Source organism: Ranitomeya variabilis, chromosome 1 (genome assembly GCF_051348905.1).
Source record: "Ranitomeya variabilis isolate aRanVar5 chromosome 1, aRanVar5.hap1, whole genome shotgun sequence".
Lineage (NCBI taxonomy): Eukaryota > Metazoa > Chordata > Amphibia > Anura > Dendrobatidae > Ranitomeya > Ranitomeya variabilis.
The window spans coordinates 498668616-498685517 of record NC_135232.1 but is presented as its reverse complement, the minus strand read 5'-3'; the positions used below and the strand labels follow the sequence as shown (position 1 = coordinate 498685517).

At 40.5% G+C, this 16902-nt stretch overlaps 1 protein-coding gene across 1 annotated transcript; it reads left to right on the top strand.

Annotated features, from left to right (window-relative positions):
- The first annotated feature begins 3947 nt into the window (after positions 1-3947).
- TMEM271 (transmembrane protein 271) lies at positions 3948-14471 on the top strand. The gene has a single exon (XM_077252179.1). It carries the CDS (start codon positions 6828-6830, stop codon positions 7698-7700), a length of 873 nt encoding a protein of 290 aa, XP_077108294.1. The 5' UTR covers positions 3948-6827; the 3' UTR covers positions 7701-14471.
- Positions 14472-16902: the final 2431 nt, after the last annotated feature.

The following is a 16902-nucleotide window of genomic DNA, read 5'->3' as shown; positions in this document are numbered from 1 at the left end:
AGGCAGACTTGCAAGAGATTCAATTACAAGCACACTCAGAACTGAAGGAAAAAAAAAAAAAAAAAAAAATCTTCAGCAGACTTCTCTTTTCTCTCCTTTCTCTGTCAATTAATTTAACCCTTTGGGGCCGGTCAAACTGTTATGGTTCTCAATGGCAAGAGAACATAGCCCAGCAAACATAAGAACTAGCTCTTGGAAGGATGGAAACTAAACTGACCATGAACTAAACCTGTCGCACAACTAACAGTAGCCGGGTAGCGTAGCCTGCGTTTTATCCCTAGACGCCCAGCGCCGGCCGGAGGACTAACTAATCCTGGCAGAGGAAAATATAGTCCTGGCTCACCTCTAGAGAAATTTCCCCGAAAGGCAGACAGAGGCCCCCACAAATATTGGCGGTGATTTTAGATGAAATGACAAACGTAGTATGAAAATAGGTTTAGCAAAATTGAGGTCCGCTTACTAGATAGCAGGAAGACAGAAAGGGCACTTTCATGGTCAGCTGAAAACCCTATCAAAACACCATCCTGAAATTACTTTAAGACTCTAGTATTAACTCATAACATCAGAGTGGCAATTTCAGATCACAAGAGCTTTCCAGACACAGAAACGAAACTACAGCTGTGAACTGGAACAAAATACAAAAACAAACAAGGACTAAAGTCCAACTTAGCTGGGAGTTGTCTAGCAGCAGGAACATGCACAGAAAGGCTTCTGATTACAATATTGACCGGCATGGAAGTGACAGAGGAGCAAGGCTAAATAGCGACTCCCACATCCTGATGGAAACAGGTGAACAGAGAGGATGATGCACACCAGTTCAATTCCACCAGTGGCCACCGGGGGAGCCCAAAATCCAATTTCACAACAGCGGACTGTCTCACTCAAATCACCTAAGAAGACATAGGGGGCAACAGTTGGAGAGGGGCGACAGTAGGGTCCCGGAAGAGCTCCGAGCCTACCCGTCATACGGCTGCGTCCTAGCCATATCATCTGGGGGGACGAAGAAGAACATCAAAATCGAGTTGTGAGGGAACTTCAGAAACAGACACAACAGTTGTGGGGACTATCCCGTAAGAACAGCAGGGGAGGACCACAACACACAAGCGCTAGAAGGTAGGCACAGATTTCCAACTGCAAAGGGAACTCTGGAGGTGCCATCGGACCTGCCAGACTCACGCAGCCCGGTTAACCGTATTCCGGACTGAGGATCCTGAAGCCTTCAGTAAAGAGGTAAAGAGACTGCAACCTGGTGTCCTCGTTATTTACTGCGACCTGCACCGCACCACAACCTCTCATCACATCCTCAACTTTCACTGGACGCCCCTCAGCAGGGTCACGGACCGGGCCCAGCCACCGTGACAACCCCAGAACTGAGACAGAGAGGGCCGTTACCGGGTACCCCTCGGCCCTGCGGCAGTGGGGGCACTCCAGATGCATACCCAATGCCCAGAATGGAAGAGTCATTAGCTGCTTTAAAATCTGCTAACTACTTTTCCACCTTGGATCTCACCAGTAGGTACTGGCAGGTTCCCATGGCAGAGGTGGATAAAGAAAAGACGGCCTTCACAACACCGATGGGTTTCTGTGAATTCAACTACATGCCGTTCGGACTGTGCAATGCAACATGAACATTTTAGAGGATGATGGAGTGTTGCCCCGGGCACAAGAATTTTGAAACCGTCTTGTTGTACCTGTAGCAGAATCGAAGGGCATAGGACTATACTTATACTGCCCGTATTAAGCCTGTGGTACAGCAGCATTCTGGAGCCTGGAGTCACCATGCAGAGACCCCAGAAAGAGTGGCTCAAGCTGCCAATCATACAGGCATTGTGCCAGGACAGAAAAAGGACCAGGAACTTGTTAGGACACTTCAGGCAGCAGGGGACTTATAGCGAGCGCAAAGTGGAAGGCTCCCAACCTGAATTGCCAAGGGGATTTCACTTGTTTTCTGGGCTGCCTGGACTCCTTATGTACCTGTTTCCTTTACCCTGGACTGAGGCCTATTATAACTTCAGTAAACCAGGTTAAGACTGCAACGCTGTGTCCTTTACTCATTCACCGGCATACACCATCATCGCCATGCACCTTGGGAGCCCTGGAGACCCCGCTTCGCCTGTGGAAAGTGTCACCATCCAGCCACCATACCATCACCCCAGGGGATCCCTTTAAGTGGTTTTGGTCCCTACTGACCGAGAACCACAGGTGGCGTCACGAAAATAGACTTTCGCAATACTGTTATGATCCGGTGACTTTGGAGCCGCATGAACTTTCTCTGGAGTAGGTGGAAACTGTACTGACTGCAAAACCTGAACTAACACCGCAACTAGAAGTAGCCGTGGAGTGTGCCTAACAAACCCTAGACACCTCGACACAGCCGGAGGACTAAATACCCCTATAGATGGAAATAGGAATACTACCTTGCCTCAGAGCAGAACCCCAAAGGATAGGCAGCCCCCCACGAATATTGACTGTGAGTAGGAGACACACGCAGGCAGAAAACAGGATTCAGCAAAAGAGGCCACTCTAGCTAAATAGGGAAAAATAGGACAGAATACTAAGCGGTCAGTATTAAAACCCTTCCAAAAATATCCACAGCAGATAATACAAAAAGTTCCACAACCTAACTAAAGACATGGAATGTATATCTGCCACTCCAGAGAATCCAACAAGACTGAGAAAATACTGACACAATCAAGCTGGACAAAAAAAAAACACTGAATAGCACAGAATTATTAAGCACACAGCATGTGTGCCACAGAAACAAAACCAGACACTTATCTTTGCTGATTTGGCAGAAGGCAGAAGGAACCAAACCAGGACCAAAACCTCCCAACAACCATGGACAACTGGCAAGGACTTATGAATCCTGCACGCCTAAATACCCCAGTCAGAACTGCAATCAGCAGATACACCTGACCAGGACTGCAACTCAGGGACAACTGCATTACCACCTACAACCACCGGAGGGAGCCCAAAAGCAGAATTCACAACACAATACCCCTTAATAGACCGTTCCCCTTTAATTGAGTTCCAGGACCACGGACCGGGTCGCAGCAACCGTGACATTCCCTTTAAGAGCAATTGGACCCGGTACAGAGTACCCCACTCCCCTGGTGGGCGACTCAAATTATTTTCTCATTTTCAGTTCAGGAATTTCTTCAATATCATACCGGGCTCCCAGCAAATTAGAGAGGATTTTCCGGAGTAGCTATAGGGCCTAATTTGGTTATAATAATGCAGCTTTTACAGCGGCCAGTGGCTGGAGAGGTTTCCTGGTGGCATGGAACGTATGGTCCAGATTTTGTAATGGTAGGAGGTTAGATGCAGGAAGAAGTTAAGAGCAGGCCGCTTTAATGTTTGCATTGTCATTTTTTTTAATAAAAGGCTTGCTTATTCCACAGCGGTAAAAAATTAAGCCAATGCTTTGTTTTTTTATGAAAATACTTGGTCAAAAACTGCTAAATAATTATTTTTGCGTTAAGCAGGTTTTCAAGAGGTATAAGAAAGAGCACTTTTTTCGTGATGATAGGTGCCCTATTTCTCCAGAGATACTAAAAAACTTGTGTTCAGTTTCTTATGTATGTTGTTATGATGATTTTGATATTTATTATTTTCCACAGCAGCATCCTTAATGTTTTTTGGGGCACTACGTGTAGGTGACTTATTACGAAGTGTTCTGGCACCCTAAACTTAAGAAAAGCGAGTTGATAGACAGCTAAACTCTTTCCTATTGATACATTGAGGTAGACGCAGGGGGTCTTTTAAAACTTTTATTGATAGGATCAGTGTAAAACTATAAGAAAAAATTTAAGTACTCAGTACAAGGCATACAAGATATCTAACTACATAGCATTATGTATGGTACAGGACATTCACAGTGTAATTTCACAACATGGCGGTAGTATAAACATCTGTAATATCAAAAGACTACTTTGATATAAAACATATAGAAGAGAGTAGCTACATAATACACTATGGTGAGCTCTAAAAAAGGGAAAATAACTCACCGACTGTCCTATGTGGAGGTAAACAACCAGATGTGCTGAAAGTCAGGGAGAGATAATCAGAATGTCAGTATCCATGAGGCCAAAATGGCTGCTGGAGAAAAAGGGGGCAAGACTAATGCAGAGGCTGATGGGGAACTACGGAAGCCATGATGAGCCTTAAATATTAAATTGCACAGTAAGCAATGAAACAGATAGTAAACTATAATGAGAACGTTGTCAATAGATGTCACTGTTGGATAAGTTATCACAATACACTACAGTTCAATACAAGCATAGCAAAATTGATTATATGCATTTGTATAAAGGTATGACACCAAGGGGAAGGAGAGGGATGGAAGGTTTAGCTTTTAATCAGATCTCATTGGGAACAAAGTCTTTGGTACTATGTATAGCTAAATCCAAAACGGACCAGACCGGGAAACATAGTAGTTTGAAGCTAATGTGTTTATTGGAAGTTAAAATTTGTCTTGTTTGTTTATCCAGGAATTATTTTGGAGCATTTTTAAAAAATGCTTATCTGAGCTAAGCTTGGCTGATAGATATTTCTCAACTCACTCATTCGGGATTGGAATTGTGACAGAGGCTGCCAGGCTGGGTTTAAGTAAAGCAATGGTACAAAGAAACTGGGTCTCGAAATTTTGTCAATTATGTATTTGGAAATAAGATAGAACTAACATTTTTTTAATAGTTTTCTTAGGTGTCACATTGTGAATCCTGGGTCACTCCTTTATTCACTGGGCAGAATAGAGAGCACAACAACGTTGCTACAGGTCGAATCTATCAACGTTGTCTAACAAAATAAGGGTCTTTGGTTCTTTGATAGAGGACAGAGATGGATCAGCCTGATGGACCAAGTGACTCTAATGTGCGATAGTGCTCCATTGCCTGATATTAAAGGAAATGAGAATGGAAAGCTGGGCACAATTGAGTTATTATTTTAGATGAAGAGAAGTCTGTTGGAGTTGAGGAAGTTGTTTCAAGGTGTCACAATAATATTTTCAGAGATGGTGTTTAGGTTAATCTGGGTAGAATCGTTAGAGTTAAATGATTGCAAGAAGATTCGGAAACAGTTGCATTAGATCCATGAGTAAGTTCATGCCGACAATCGGCGGTTTTCCTTTCAGGCACGTTGACTTAGAAGGCAGACTGCAGGCCTTTTTCAGAGTGGTTGGTTTCATTTATCGCAGATAGGCAATGATAGTTTTAATCTTAATTTACAGGCTATGGTACAAACGGCCCTTGGTGGGGGGGACACGCTTGCCTAATGATATTTAAGCAACGTGGCCAGTTGAGTCAGTCATTCAGGGAGCTGAATGGACAACAGGTATTGTAAAAGGTAAACAGTCTTGAGCTTTGGCTAAGCTGCGGTTTGGTTTATAAGTAGTTCATTTTAAGTGTGGTTTATTATTACGGTTATATATATTAAAGTTAGTAAAGGCCGTGGCCAATATGTTTCACTAAGTCAACGTGTTTCTGTAGGTTTAATGTTAAATATTTGAATAAGGACATATGCAAAGTTATTGGTTATATTCTATGTAATGCCATGTACATATTCTATTCTCTGATGTAAGAAGGTAGATAAAAATTGTAGATTCCTTTTGCTCTTCATTTCTCAGATTCAAGAAGCATAGGTCTTAATACTTTGGTGAAATGTGTAACTGAAATGTCTTACTTCCCATGGATCAGCCGGTACAATATGTTATTACTGCCGGCATGTACCCGTAATGCATTCACTTCATACAGTAGGCTTACTGAATTGTATTATCTTGTACACCTAGATAATATCACAGACCTGTTGTTTCATACAGTAATCCTCATTACAATCCAGTTATTCAGCAAATGCCACTTTCTGGTACAGTAAGTGCCCTGGGCCTGTAAACGTAGTATGCTGCCTGTTCTGTAAATCAGATTATTACTGATGAGTACTGACTTAGAATACAAAACTTTAACAGTAGAACAAATAGTACATATTGCAGTCTTTTACAGCACATTTAATTACACCCGCTGCTCATAGTACTAGGAGAAAGCTTGTATATGGCAATTATAGGATGCATCCAACGTCTTTGCAGCACTACATGTAACCGAAAACTAAGCACAGTCAATGGAGGAAAATAGCTATTAACTCATGAATTCTTCAGCAATGGCAGTGGTTTGGGATCAGCATTGTGATGCTCAGGTTCCGTATTTTTTGTGCTTTAGTCACAATGCAGCATTTACACAATAAAACAGCTTCTCTTCATACAACTAGCCTCTTGCACCATTAACCTCTTCCCCGCTTTGAAGATATGCAGGTTAAAGATAGCAATTCTGGGGGAGGGAGTCAGCTCTGTGTGGGCTTCATGACATCAACTGCTAAGTGATTTTTTTTTCCCCTCCTAGTCTAAAGCGGACTGGCGTACAGCAGAGCTGGCTGGTGTAAAGTCTGACAGGCTTTCTTGTCTATTCCGCTGCACATTGCCTGTATCCCCCTCTCTCACATCAATATTTAATTCTCTTCTAAGAGCAATGAGATAATGCAATGTGCAGAGGCAGGGAAGGTGCAGTGAGCGAGATCCGTGCTGCTGCATGATACTACAACTGCTGTCGCCGCTGACTGGACTCGGCAACGCAAGATACTCGGCTGAGCTTTGGTGCATGCAGCTCTACAAGCTCTCTCCCTAAAGCATGTCCTCTCCAGACCCCACCACCTCCTTCCTGGAAAGGGCAGCTGGGGAGGAGGACACGGGAGGATGAGGAGAGAGAGCCGGCCGGAGCACAGGAGGAGGAGGAAGAGGAGAAGGAGAGGAGGGGGTGCTGGAAGAAGAGAGGCCGGCTCGGAGGATGAAGTGGGGTGTCCGGGGAGCCTGCGCTGCGCTGTCCAGCTGCTTCTTGCTTGCCTGTGCCCTGAGTGCTGCCGCCGTGGGCCTCAAGTGCTTCTCCCTAGGATCTGAGCTCAAGGGTGAGCCATTTCGACTGGGTACAGCCGCCGGCGCCTTTTACTCTGGGTTACTGCTTTCAGCCGGCCTTTCTTTATTGGGTTCTGCCTTGCTTTGCTGCCGAGAGGATGCATCAGGAGAAAGTAAACCCGGCAGCCAGAACTTCCTCCTCCTTGGCGTGCTGGTCTTCATGTTGGGAGTGTTGAGCGCCTTTGCTGGTGCAGTGATAGATGGGGATACTGTGTCACTTGTGGAACGGAAGTACTCACACTTTTGTCTGCAGCAACCAACTCCTGGGGCAGGCAGCAGTACCACCAAGTGCCAGAAGCTCAAGGATTACCAGCGGGGTTTGGTTATTTCCACCATTTTTAACTCCCTGGAGTGTCTGTTGGGGCTGATCAACTTGTTGCTAGTAAAAAACTACAAATCCTCCCAGCAGCGCCGCAGGAGACGAAGAAGATATGGGGGAAGGCGCTACCAGAGGCAGAACAGGGGATCCATTTTTTCTAATGAAGAGCATGACTTCTCCCCTGGGGACTTCCCCTTCCAGACGGTATCCTACATCAATGTTGGGGTGTTCCACCTATTTGATGAAGCAGGGGTGGAAGTACATTGTGGTGGCCACCCCTCTCTAGAGCTGCCTGGTTACTCCCCAATGGACCCTGATCTAAATCCATCATACCCCTACTGTTACCCCCTACCTAATGAGCAACCACCTCCATATGATGAAATTTACCCTGCTACTGAAATGTGCAGCAGCAGCACAACCACCACATAGCATCACCCAGACTTCTGTTCAAAGACCTCTCTGCTCCATGATCTGCACTGACAATCATTGATGGGACAGGGACATATTACAAAAGGATTATCACACTGTATCTAAATGGTTGTGTTCAGGCAATGCTCATAACCAATGTATGGTAAGGGATGAAAGGTACATTGTGTACGTGTGTGTGTGTGTGTGTGCGTGTGTGTAGCATACAATGTGTGCATAAGATACAGTGTGGGTGGATACTTAGTGGTCCTAAGAAATGCACTGTCTTCACCGACTCCTATTGAAATAATTTATTTTACATGTGTGGAGTCGGTGACAAAGAATATGGATCTATCAGTATTTCCTCCTCTTCAGATTTATTTTGTCATACCAGTGTAAAATCTAAATTTCGGTATTCGTCACTATTGCCATGGTTACAGTGTCTAGCTACAAAATTATTATGTCAGTATAAATAGGCTTTTTATTTCACGTCTGATGAGATTACTCATCTTTATCATATCTCAAGATTTTATCAGTAAATGCTTCTGATAATGTCAATCCTCCTACAATTTTTTTCCCTCTTAATGAATCATCAAATTATTTTTTCTTTTTTTTTATCTCAAGAAAGCAAAGCAACTGTCTCAAATTAAGATTTGAAAGCAAGTAATAGACACATTGCCCAAAGCATTTTGGCTCAATCTGGGGTAAAATGGTTTTTGGTACAGCAGTGCTGAAGACCGGTAGCTTGGGGATCAAGGTGATCATCCATGGATGATTGGAACATAAGTACTGCTGATTTTGATTTGTGTCCTTGTAGCACGGAAAGAGTTAATAAAGGTCTGTGTCTATGTTGGCTTGGCAGCCGATCACATGTTATGTGGGCTGAACTATTCAGATGTGTTGTCGTTAAGTGGTTTTGCTTCCCAGAATTAATGCTGGAGTCATTTCTTGAAAGCACTTTGACACTTGTATGAGTCGGAAGGTTTGGACAGCATTGTTTCCAAGCACCCATTGAATATGAATGATGATGACCCCAGAGAACTCATGTCACTTTCTTGGTTATTGGTGATCAATACTATCTGTCAGACAGCTGTATGTGATGCAGTAAGTGGCAGATGTACTTTATCCTTCTGCTATCCAGTCTAGTTTTGCTTCACCTTATGGTTAATAATTATATTGCTATAGTGCATAACTAGCAATTCCTTACATAATGAAATGTTCAGACTAGACTACTGGCAAAAAACTGAACCCTACAGATGAGATGATAATTTCAATGTTCTACAGTTGTCATGCAGAAGCTGTCAGCAGAATGCAGGCATATAAATTCATTCAAGACAGTGCTAACACAGGCTGTTAAGATGTGCATGGCACCAATCATGTTAGACACTAAGTCCGGGGTCACACTTGTGAGTGCAATACGAGAAACTTGCACGAGTCCCTCGCTTCAATACCGGCACTGCCGCCGGTGATTTGGACTGGAGCATTCAGCTGCACAGAAATACATGCAGCCGCACGTCCGGTCCCGAGTGCCGGGTATTGATTCGAGAGACTCGTGCGAGTTTCTTGTATTGCACTCGCAAGTGTGACTCCGGCCTAATGCAAAGTGTGGCCACTTGTCTTTACTAGAGCCAAGTATCAGGCAGCCTGTGATCCAATAACCTTTTAACCAAAATATCGCTAAGATATTTATCTCACATCTGTTTGATCTGTAAATCATGGTGTTCTGAAATTTCTAGCAACTTTCAATGAGAAGTCTGAATCCTTGGTTTCTTATTAGACTCCGCTCTATTTTTGTGGTGCAGTTTCCCAGTTTTGTCAGTAAAGCTACAGCTGCAGTGCAGAGGAATACTTTGCATTACTTATAAGGTACGTTTCTAGTTTCATGTTTTTTTATGCAGTTTTGAAGTCAAAACCCAGAATAGATCATAAATAGTAAGCACCTGTGCAGAAAGAATGTGACCTCTCTTTGGCTTCAAAAACGGTATAAAAAATGTAAAACCTTGATTGTGTGCACTCCTGTGGACTGCACTTACCACTAGTCAAAGTTGGAAAGCCACACCACAAAGTCGTAGTGGAGCCCCAGTCTAAGGCTGCGTTCACACTTGCATTTTTGCATTATTATTTTTTGTTATTCCAGGACAGGACTTGATGTATAGGTATAAAGAAAGGCTGCGACAGGTGTCATGCAGTGCTTCCTTCTGCAGTAGTACTCCACTACAAAAAAAGGTATCCCATGCTGTGTTCTTTTTGTACTGTATGCCACTGTATGGGGTAGTGCAGCCATGCTCTGTTCCAAACTGGAAAAAGGACATAAACCCAGACATATACCTCTGAAAGGAGGCCAAACAGCCTCCCATCTTCTCAATGGGGTGAACGGAAGATAAGCAAAATATTCAGCACAAAAGGAGCGAAGTCCTATTTATTTATTAATTTATTAGTCTATGTATTTATTTATTTATTTACAAGAACCAATATTTTCCAATATTTCACAGCACATTCATTTCTTTTTCGCTAAAGCACATGTCAAGGTGCATCAGTTTGATCAGTCTTCATTAAGTCAGTTATGACTATTTATTTTTTACAGGATCCACCATGTTAATTTGAAATGTCAGATTGAAAAATACTGATTAAAACCGATGCAAACTTGTACAAACTGCTGTCATTTTGTTCTCCATTGTAATCTGCTCTGATCAGTTACAGAACAAAAGTTGATATACTGCAAAGAACCCACGAGTGTGAATATATGATCTGTGAAAAAGTCTAAGGCCATCTTAAGACAAATGATATATGGGCCCATTTCTCAGCCAATATTATCACCAGAAATCTTGGCCTGACTGCCGGCACAAACTAGCAGCATTACAGGGTTATTAGAAGCTTGGTCAGACCAGGGCTCGCAAGATACGGTCGCAGAAATTGGTCTAAAATAACCAATACAGATGTAGTAGTGTCCAGTATGTAATTACACTATTTTTAAGCAGTTTTATGGAAAAAAAGAAAAACATAGAAAACACATTGTACAATGACATAAGTTGCGTAAAAGACCAAGCAAAAGTCTACTGCAATAAAAATTTCAGGACAACTACATCTATATCTGGTAAAGATATATCCAAATACATGGATGGATGGCATAGATAGATAGAGGATAGATAATAGATAGATAGATAATAGATAATAGAAAGATGATAGATAGATAGATAGATAGATAGATAGATAGATAGATAATAGACAGATAGAGAATAGATAGATAGATAATAGATAGAAAGATGATAGATAGATAGATAGATAGATAGATAGATAGATAGATAGATATTAGATAGAAAGATGATAGATAATATATAGATAGATAGATAATAGAAAGATGATAGATAGATAGATAGATAGATAGATAGATAGATAGATAGATAGATAGATAGATGATAGATAGACAGATAGATAATAGATAGAAAGATGATAGATAATAGATAGATAGATAGATAGATAGATAGATAGATGATAGATAGATAGATAGATAGATAGATAGATAGATAGATAGATAGATAATAAATAGGTGGATAGTCCTAAGTCTGCATAGGATAATGTGCAGATATTGCTGCTTTTCAAGGTTAAAATGACTAAGATTTGTACAATTGAAAAATTGTCTTTTTAAAACCCCACCATGTGGTAAGGTAAACCATGTTGTATGGGAGGATCCATTTAATTGAGTGTATTCATTGACAGAGGCCTAGCATTCACCAGAAAGGTGCATTATAGCTACTATTAGGTAGGAATAGCTGAATGAAGGTGCCGCTGGGCACCAGAAGTGGTACAGCCTTGTACCTTAAGTAGTGGCCATGAATGGTCCTGTAAGCTCTGTCCCATTCACTTGTGGAAGAAAGAGCTTGCAGTACCATTCCCGGCCACTACACAATGTACTGGGCAGCGCCATTTCTGGTGCATTGCAGTCCTTTTAAGTGGGGTGTCAGAAGTTGGACCACTACCAATCAAGGATATTATAACTCCTTGAACCCCACTTGAATTGGTTAAGAATCCCTAAATTCATGCAAAACTGAACTGAATGAATGTAGAAGCAGAGCTGGTCAAAATATATGCGGGTTCAGCAGGCTTTCTGTATGTTTTTGATGCTCTGAGAACAAATCCATTAATACTCCAAATATAGTCATGAAGTCCTGAAGTTCACCAGGTGAAAGAGATAGTGATTTCCTGGTGTAATATACCTAAAACGCCCGTCACTCTGTATGTGGAAAGAGCATGGTGACTTTGGTATTCTTGACCAGTGGACTGGCACAGCCAACTTGTTTTCCCAATGGTAAAAATCGACTCGCTAAGACTGCTGCTTTCTGCACTTTTACTGTCATTAGAGTATGATGTTGGCTCAGTAAAAGAGACAGTCATGTCAATAAATGATTCTTTCACTGTGTATTTTTGGCCAGAAATCCATTCAATGCATCATATTCAAAGCACATGCACAATCCTATCGTGAGTGATCCATAGCAGATCACATTGCAATTTAATCTGTATTAAAGATTTACTATTCTCTGTCCCAGAGGCTTCTCCTCTTAAGTCAGAGATGAATAAGTCAGAGCCTGCAAGAATCTTCTGAATAATCACTCTGAAATGTCAGCGGCAGAAAGGACTCTCAATGCCTAGATCGGAGCAGGAATAGCGCAGAGCCTGGCACCTTATCTTTCTACGATCCAGCCTGATTCTTAGGATTAGTCAAAATTTTGGGACTATATTTTAATTTTGTAAATTGCACTTTAAAATTAATGGAACAGTTCTGTTTACTTGTGCCTGGCTTATTATAAAGGTCTTATAAGTATTATTATGCAGCTCAATGAAAAAGACAATGCAGATTCCAGATGTATCTTTAGGGACCAGGAATGACTACAACCGCTACACCCCCGGTAGCTACACCAGGTCCATTTTAGTAAGGCACTTATATATAACTTAAGTATTTTTTTTGTAATTAGAAACTCAAGATTTTTTTAAATGTGAACTGACACTGTGGCAAATTTTGGGGAAAAAAATCTTTTCCAATGTAACACTTTAAAATGCTGGTTTTCTGCATTCTTCACTTTAGCATTCATTAGTTTTTCTATGCTGAATGTAGAATTCATATTACTGCATGACAACATATGGCCGAGGTGCACTGCGAGTGAGTCCAGCCATCATAACCATTTTGCATGATTTGGTTTTCTGTTCCATGAAAATCACCAGATTGTTTGATTTGGTTGTTATTACATTGTAAGGACTCGTCCCGCATACTTTGTGATGTCTTCAGAGATGGGTCATGCTGCCTCTGGTAAAATGCAGGCTGCCAAATTCTACAAATCTAGGTTTTGGTGTTTTCAGATTGTATTACACTATGTCACTATAGTAGATCCTTTGTGTGTGCCCAATTGTGACTGGGTCCCCTTTCTTATGATAATTAGCTGAATGTTATTCATGTCATATATGTGGCAAAGCTTATATATGCTTCACTATAGAAAGTTGAAATAAGGGCTTGTTTAACTTTATATGGTGGACAGGCTAAGGTCTTTCCATCGGATTCTATACAATTCAAAAGGAAACCGATGGCAAATTGTTCCCATTGTTTCCAGTGGAATCAGTCATGTACTCACCATTAATGCGGGTCATTTTTCAACCCATCCATCCTGCTTAGTAGTACCATTGGGTGCTACGTTCCTATCAAGTGGGCCATATGGTCATGGGTTTTAAAGAAGTTTTCTACTTTTAAATGCTTCATAGGGTTGCCCAGCTTAAAAATAATAAAACGAGTTATAATTAGTGATGAGCAAACATGTTATCTGAGCATGCTCGGGTATTAATCGAGTGTCTTCGGTGTGCTCGAAAAATAAGTTTGAGTCCCCGTGGCTGCATGTTCGATAGTCACAACACATGCATGTTTTCCTAACAAACAGGCAATCTCTGCATGTGTTGTGACTGTCCAACAGCCATGAAACATACAGGATTGGGGACTCAAACATGTTATTCGAGCACAACAAAGTTACTCGGTAGTTAGTCCCTGAGCATGATCTGATAACACCTTATCCCAGCACGTTCGCTCATCACTAATTATAATCACACACTGTGGCTCCAGCGCTGCCTCTGTACTGCTCCTTGGAGTTCTATGTTGACATGCACCTACAACACGTCACCACTACAGTAAGTTGCTAGGCTAAATGGTGACACCAAAGTAGATGGCACAACATTTCTGTGCTGATTGGCTGCAGCGTTGACATGATATAGCCATGACGTCAAAGTTGCAGCCATACCATTAAAGAACGGTAATGGAGAAGAGAGGCATAGCTGAAGTAACAGTAAATAGCGAGTAAAGTTAATTTGTGAATTTTGAAACTGGGTAAGACTATGGAGGATTAAGATTTAAAAGCAGAAAACCCTTTCAATGCCATGCCGATAGAGAACTATAACACCCTGTACCCATCAACCAAGCTTTTTTAAGGCAAAAAAGAAGACATGTATATGAGATAGACCTAGTTAATGTATCACTAGACAAACCGTCTCTGAATACATACAATCTACATTAGAGCGTGAACTGGTCCATTTTGTATTTCCATAGCACGGCTAGAGTTAAGAACATTTCAAACATTGAAATCATAAATTCTATTTCTCCTCCTTAGAATACATTTATTTCATCAGTGACTATAATAAACCACACAGCCAGCAATTATTACAGCTTTGGATCCTATATATAATGATAATTTGGGATGAGCAAATACATATTATCTCCTATGGTCACAGCTTCGGTGACTACACTTACATATATATATATATATATATATATATATATATATATATATATATACATATATATATATATATATATATATATATATATATTTTATCTGGTTAACCCCTAGTAACATGTAGGTGTTAGTTGCTGTCAGCAATCAAAATGATCTTTTATAATATATTTATACAGAATAAATAATTGCAGTGCAACAACAGTGGCACTTCGGCATTATCGTCAAAGGCAAATGACATCTGGACATATTTTGTGCATTTCGATGTTCTAGCTACTGTCACAATGATTCTTGCTCATCCCGATGGGCTCATAGGAAGAGAAATGCATAATGGCACTGGAAAGTATGTGTGCAAACTGGGTTTGTTTCTTAGGCTACATTTTACATGTGTTTTCTTTTCTATGTATTGTTACTAGCTAATAAGAATAAGCCTAAAATATCTTAGCCTTAAAATAACTTTGAATATATAATACATACTGTAGATAATTCCTCACTGAAACATTCACATAATTGTAAAATACAGAAATAGTAAAAGATAATTGTATTTTTTTTAGAAATGAAGCAATCACTACATTCTCAAAATGCCCAAATCCTGTTGCTAGATCCATCTATAAATAGTCAATTCTTCCATGTTAATTGCATACGGTATTAAATGAAGAAATGCTGCTATTAATATGAATGTTCTGTTATTCTGAGACTAGATTGGATATAATTGAAAAGATGTAAAAAAAAAATCACTCAAAATGCTTAACTTTCTATGTGTCTATTTGAGATCCCCCATTAATTCTGTATCGGTTATACTGTGATTACCCGTGATAATTGTTAATGAATGTGAATACACGTGTGTGGATGTGAGATATTTTGACTGCAATTTTGCTGCTCTATATTTCTGCTTCCAAGATTACAATTTGCTCCCCTCATTCGTAAGCATTAATCTGTTTATTCTGCGTATGTGTATTACTTTTCCATTGTAACCCATTTAATTATTATTTATTTCTTTTTTTTCTTCACTTTTCACTCTCATACCAAATTAATCCGCTGTATGTGAGTGTTTACCTTCATTTTGGCATTCATGAGTCTGTCACCAAATTTCCATCCTGTACTTTATGAATCAATTTCCACAAAACTAAACTAAATAACCAGCTCTCTTTCATAAAGCTTAGGTCTACTGAAAACATGTAAATTCAGGAGTGACTCCATCAAAAACCCATTTTCAGTTGTCAAGTCTCAACTAATCTAATATGGCAGGTTGTTATCCCTAGGACCGAGGCTTTGCCACCACACTGCAGAGAATGTATGGTGTAACGTTCTTTAGTGACCATCACGCAACCAAAGTGCACTGATACAGAATTGCTAATCCACGCGAAAACCCCGTCTAGGGAGTCATATCTAAGATTCCCTGGACATTCACAAGTATGGTTATGAGTACTGTTGAAGTTAAAGTGGTTGTTCCCTTTGAAAGACGCACACAGCCCGACATCATGAGGAAGGTCATGGCCTACTGCATTGGTGCACAACCTTTGGTCACATTGTTAAATTGATTAATTTAGATGACCCTTAAAATTATGTAAAAAAAGAAATCCTCAAAGGCAAAAGGTTGCCAAAAGTAACGCTCAAGAGAAGACATATTAAATCCAGTGCAAGATTTTTTTTTATATAGCAATCAGGTTGCTGCTTTGATTTTTCAAGGCCTTTGAAGAAAATGCTGCAATCTGATTTCTCTGAGTAACATTCTTACCTTCACCTCTGTCGTAACCTATACTTCTTCTACATCAAGGCATGTTTCCATCTCCATTATTGCAGAACATTACACTTGTGGAAGAACATCTCTCTTCTTCCACTTACTGCATCCAGGGCTAAACCTCAATTCTATGGGCTACAAGAATTTACAAGAAAGCGCTTTCACTTAGCGTTGCTAGCAAAATGCAAGTCACACTCTATGTTTGTAAAGGCTATGTCCATGACGTTTTCAGAATAAGAGAAAATAGTTTTAATTTAACATATGGTGGTAGTAATCCAAATAATATGTAAAAATTATGACGAAAACCTTTAGCTTATGTTTTCCTATTTATTATTCTACCATTCTGTTGAACGTCATGGACGTATGTCTTTTATTTCTGTACTAATAATATGTAATTATTCTTTTCTGTTTATTCATTTACGGTCATGGATGTAGCACGACATGTCAATTGTCCGTGTAATCTGCAATCCGTGGTATCTGTTAACATATCAAATAGTTAAGATAACGATCAGCATGGTTTTATGTTTACACGTCTGGCAATAGATGCAGACTTTTAAGGTGGTGAAAGCAAGAATCTGTGATCATTTTGGGCACCTCCATCTTTACTTAATGTATATATATATGTGGCTCAGGTATATAGATGATATTTTTCTATATGAGGCAGCTTGTGGTTTCGATTGTATTGTATAAGTTTAAGAATAAGGTGAAAGGACACGATAAT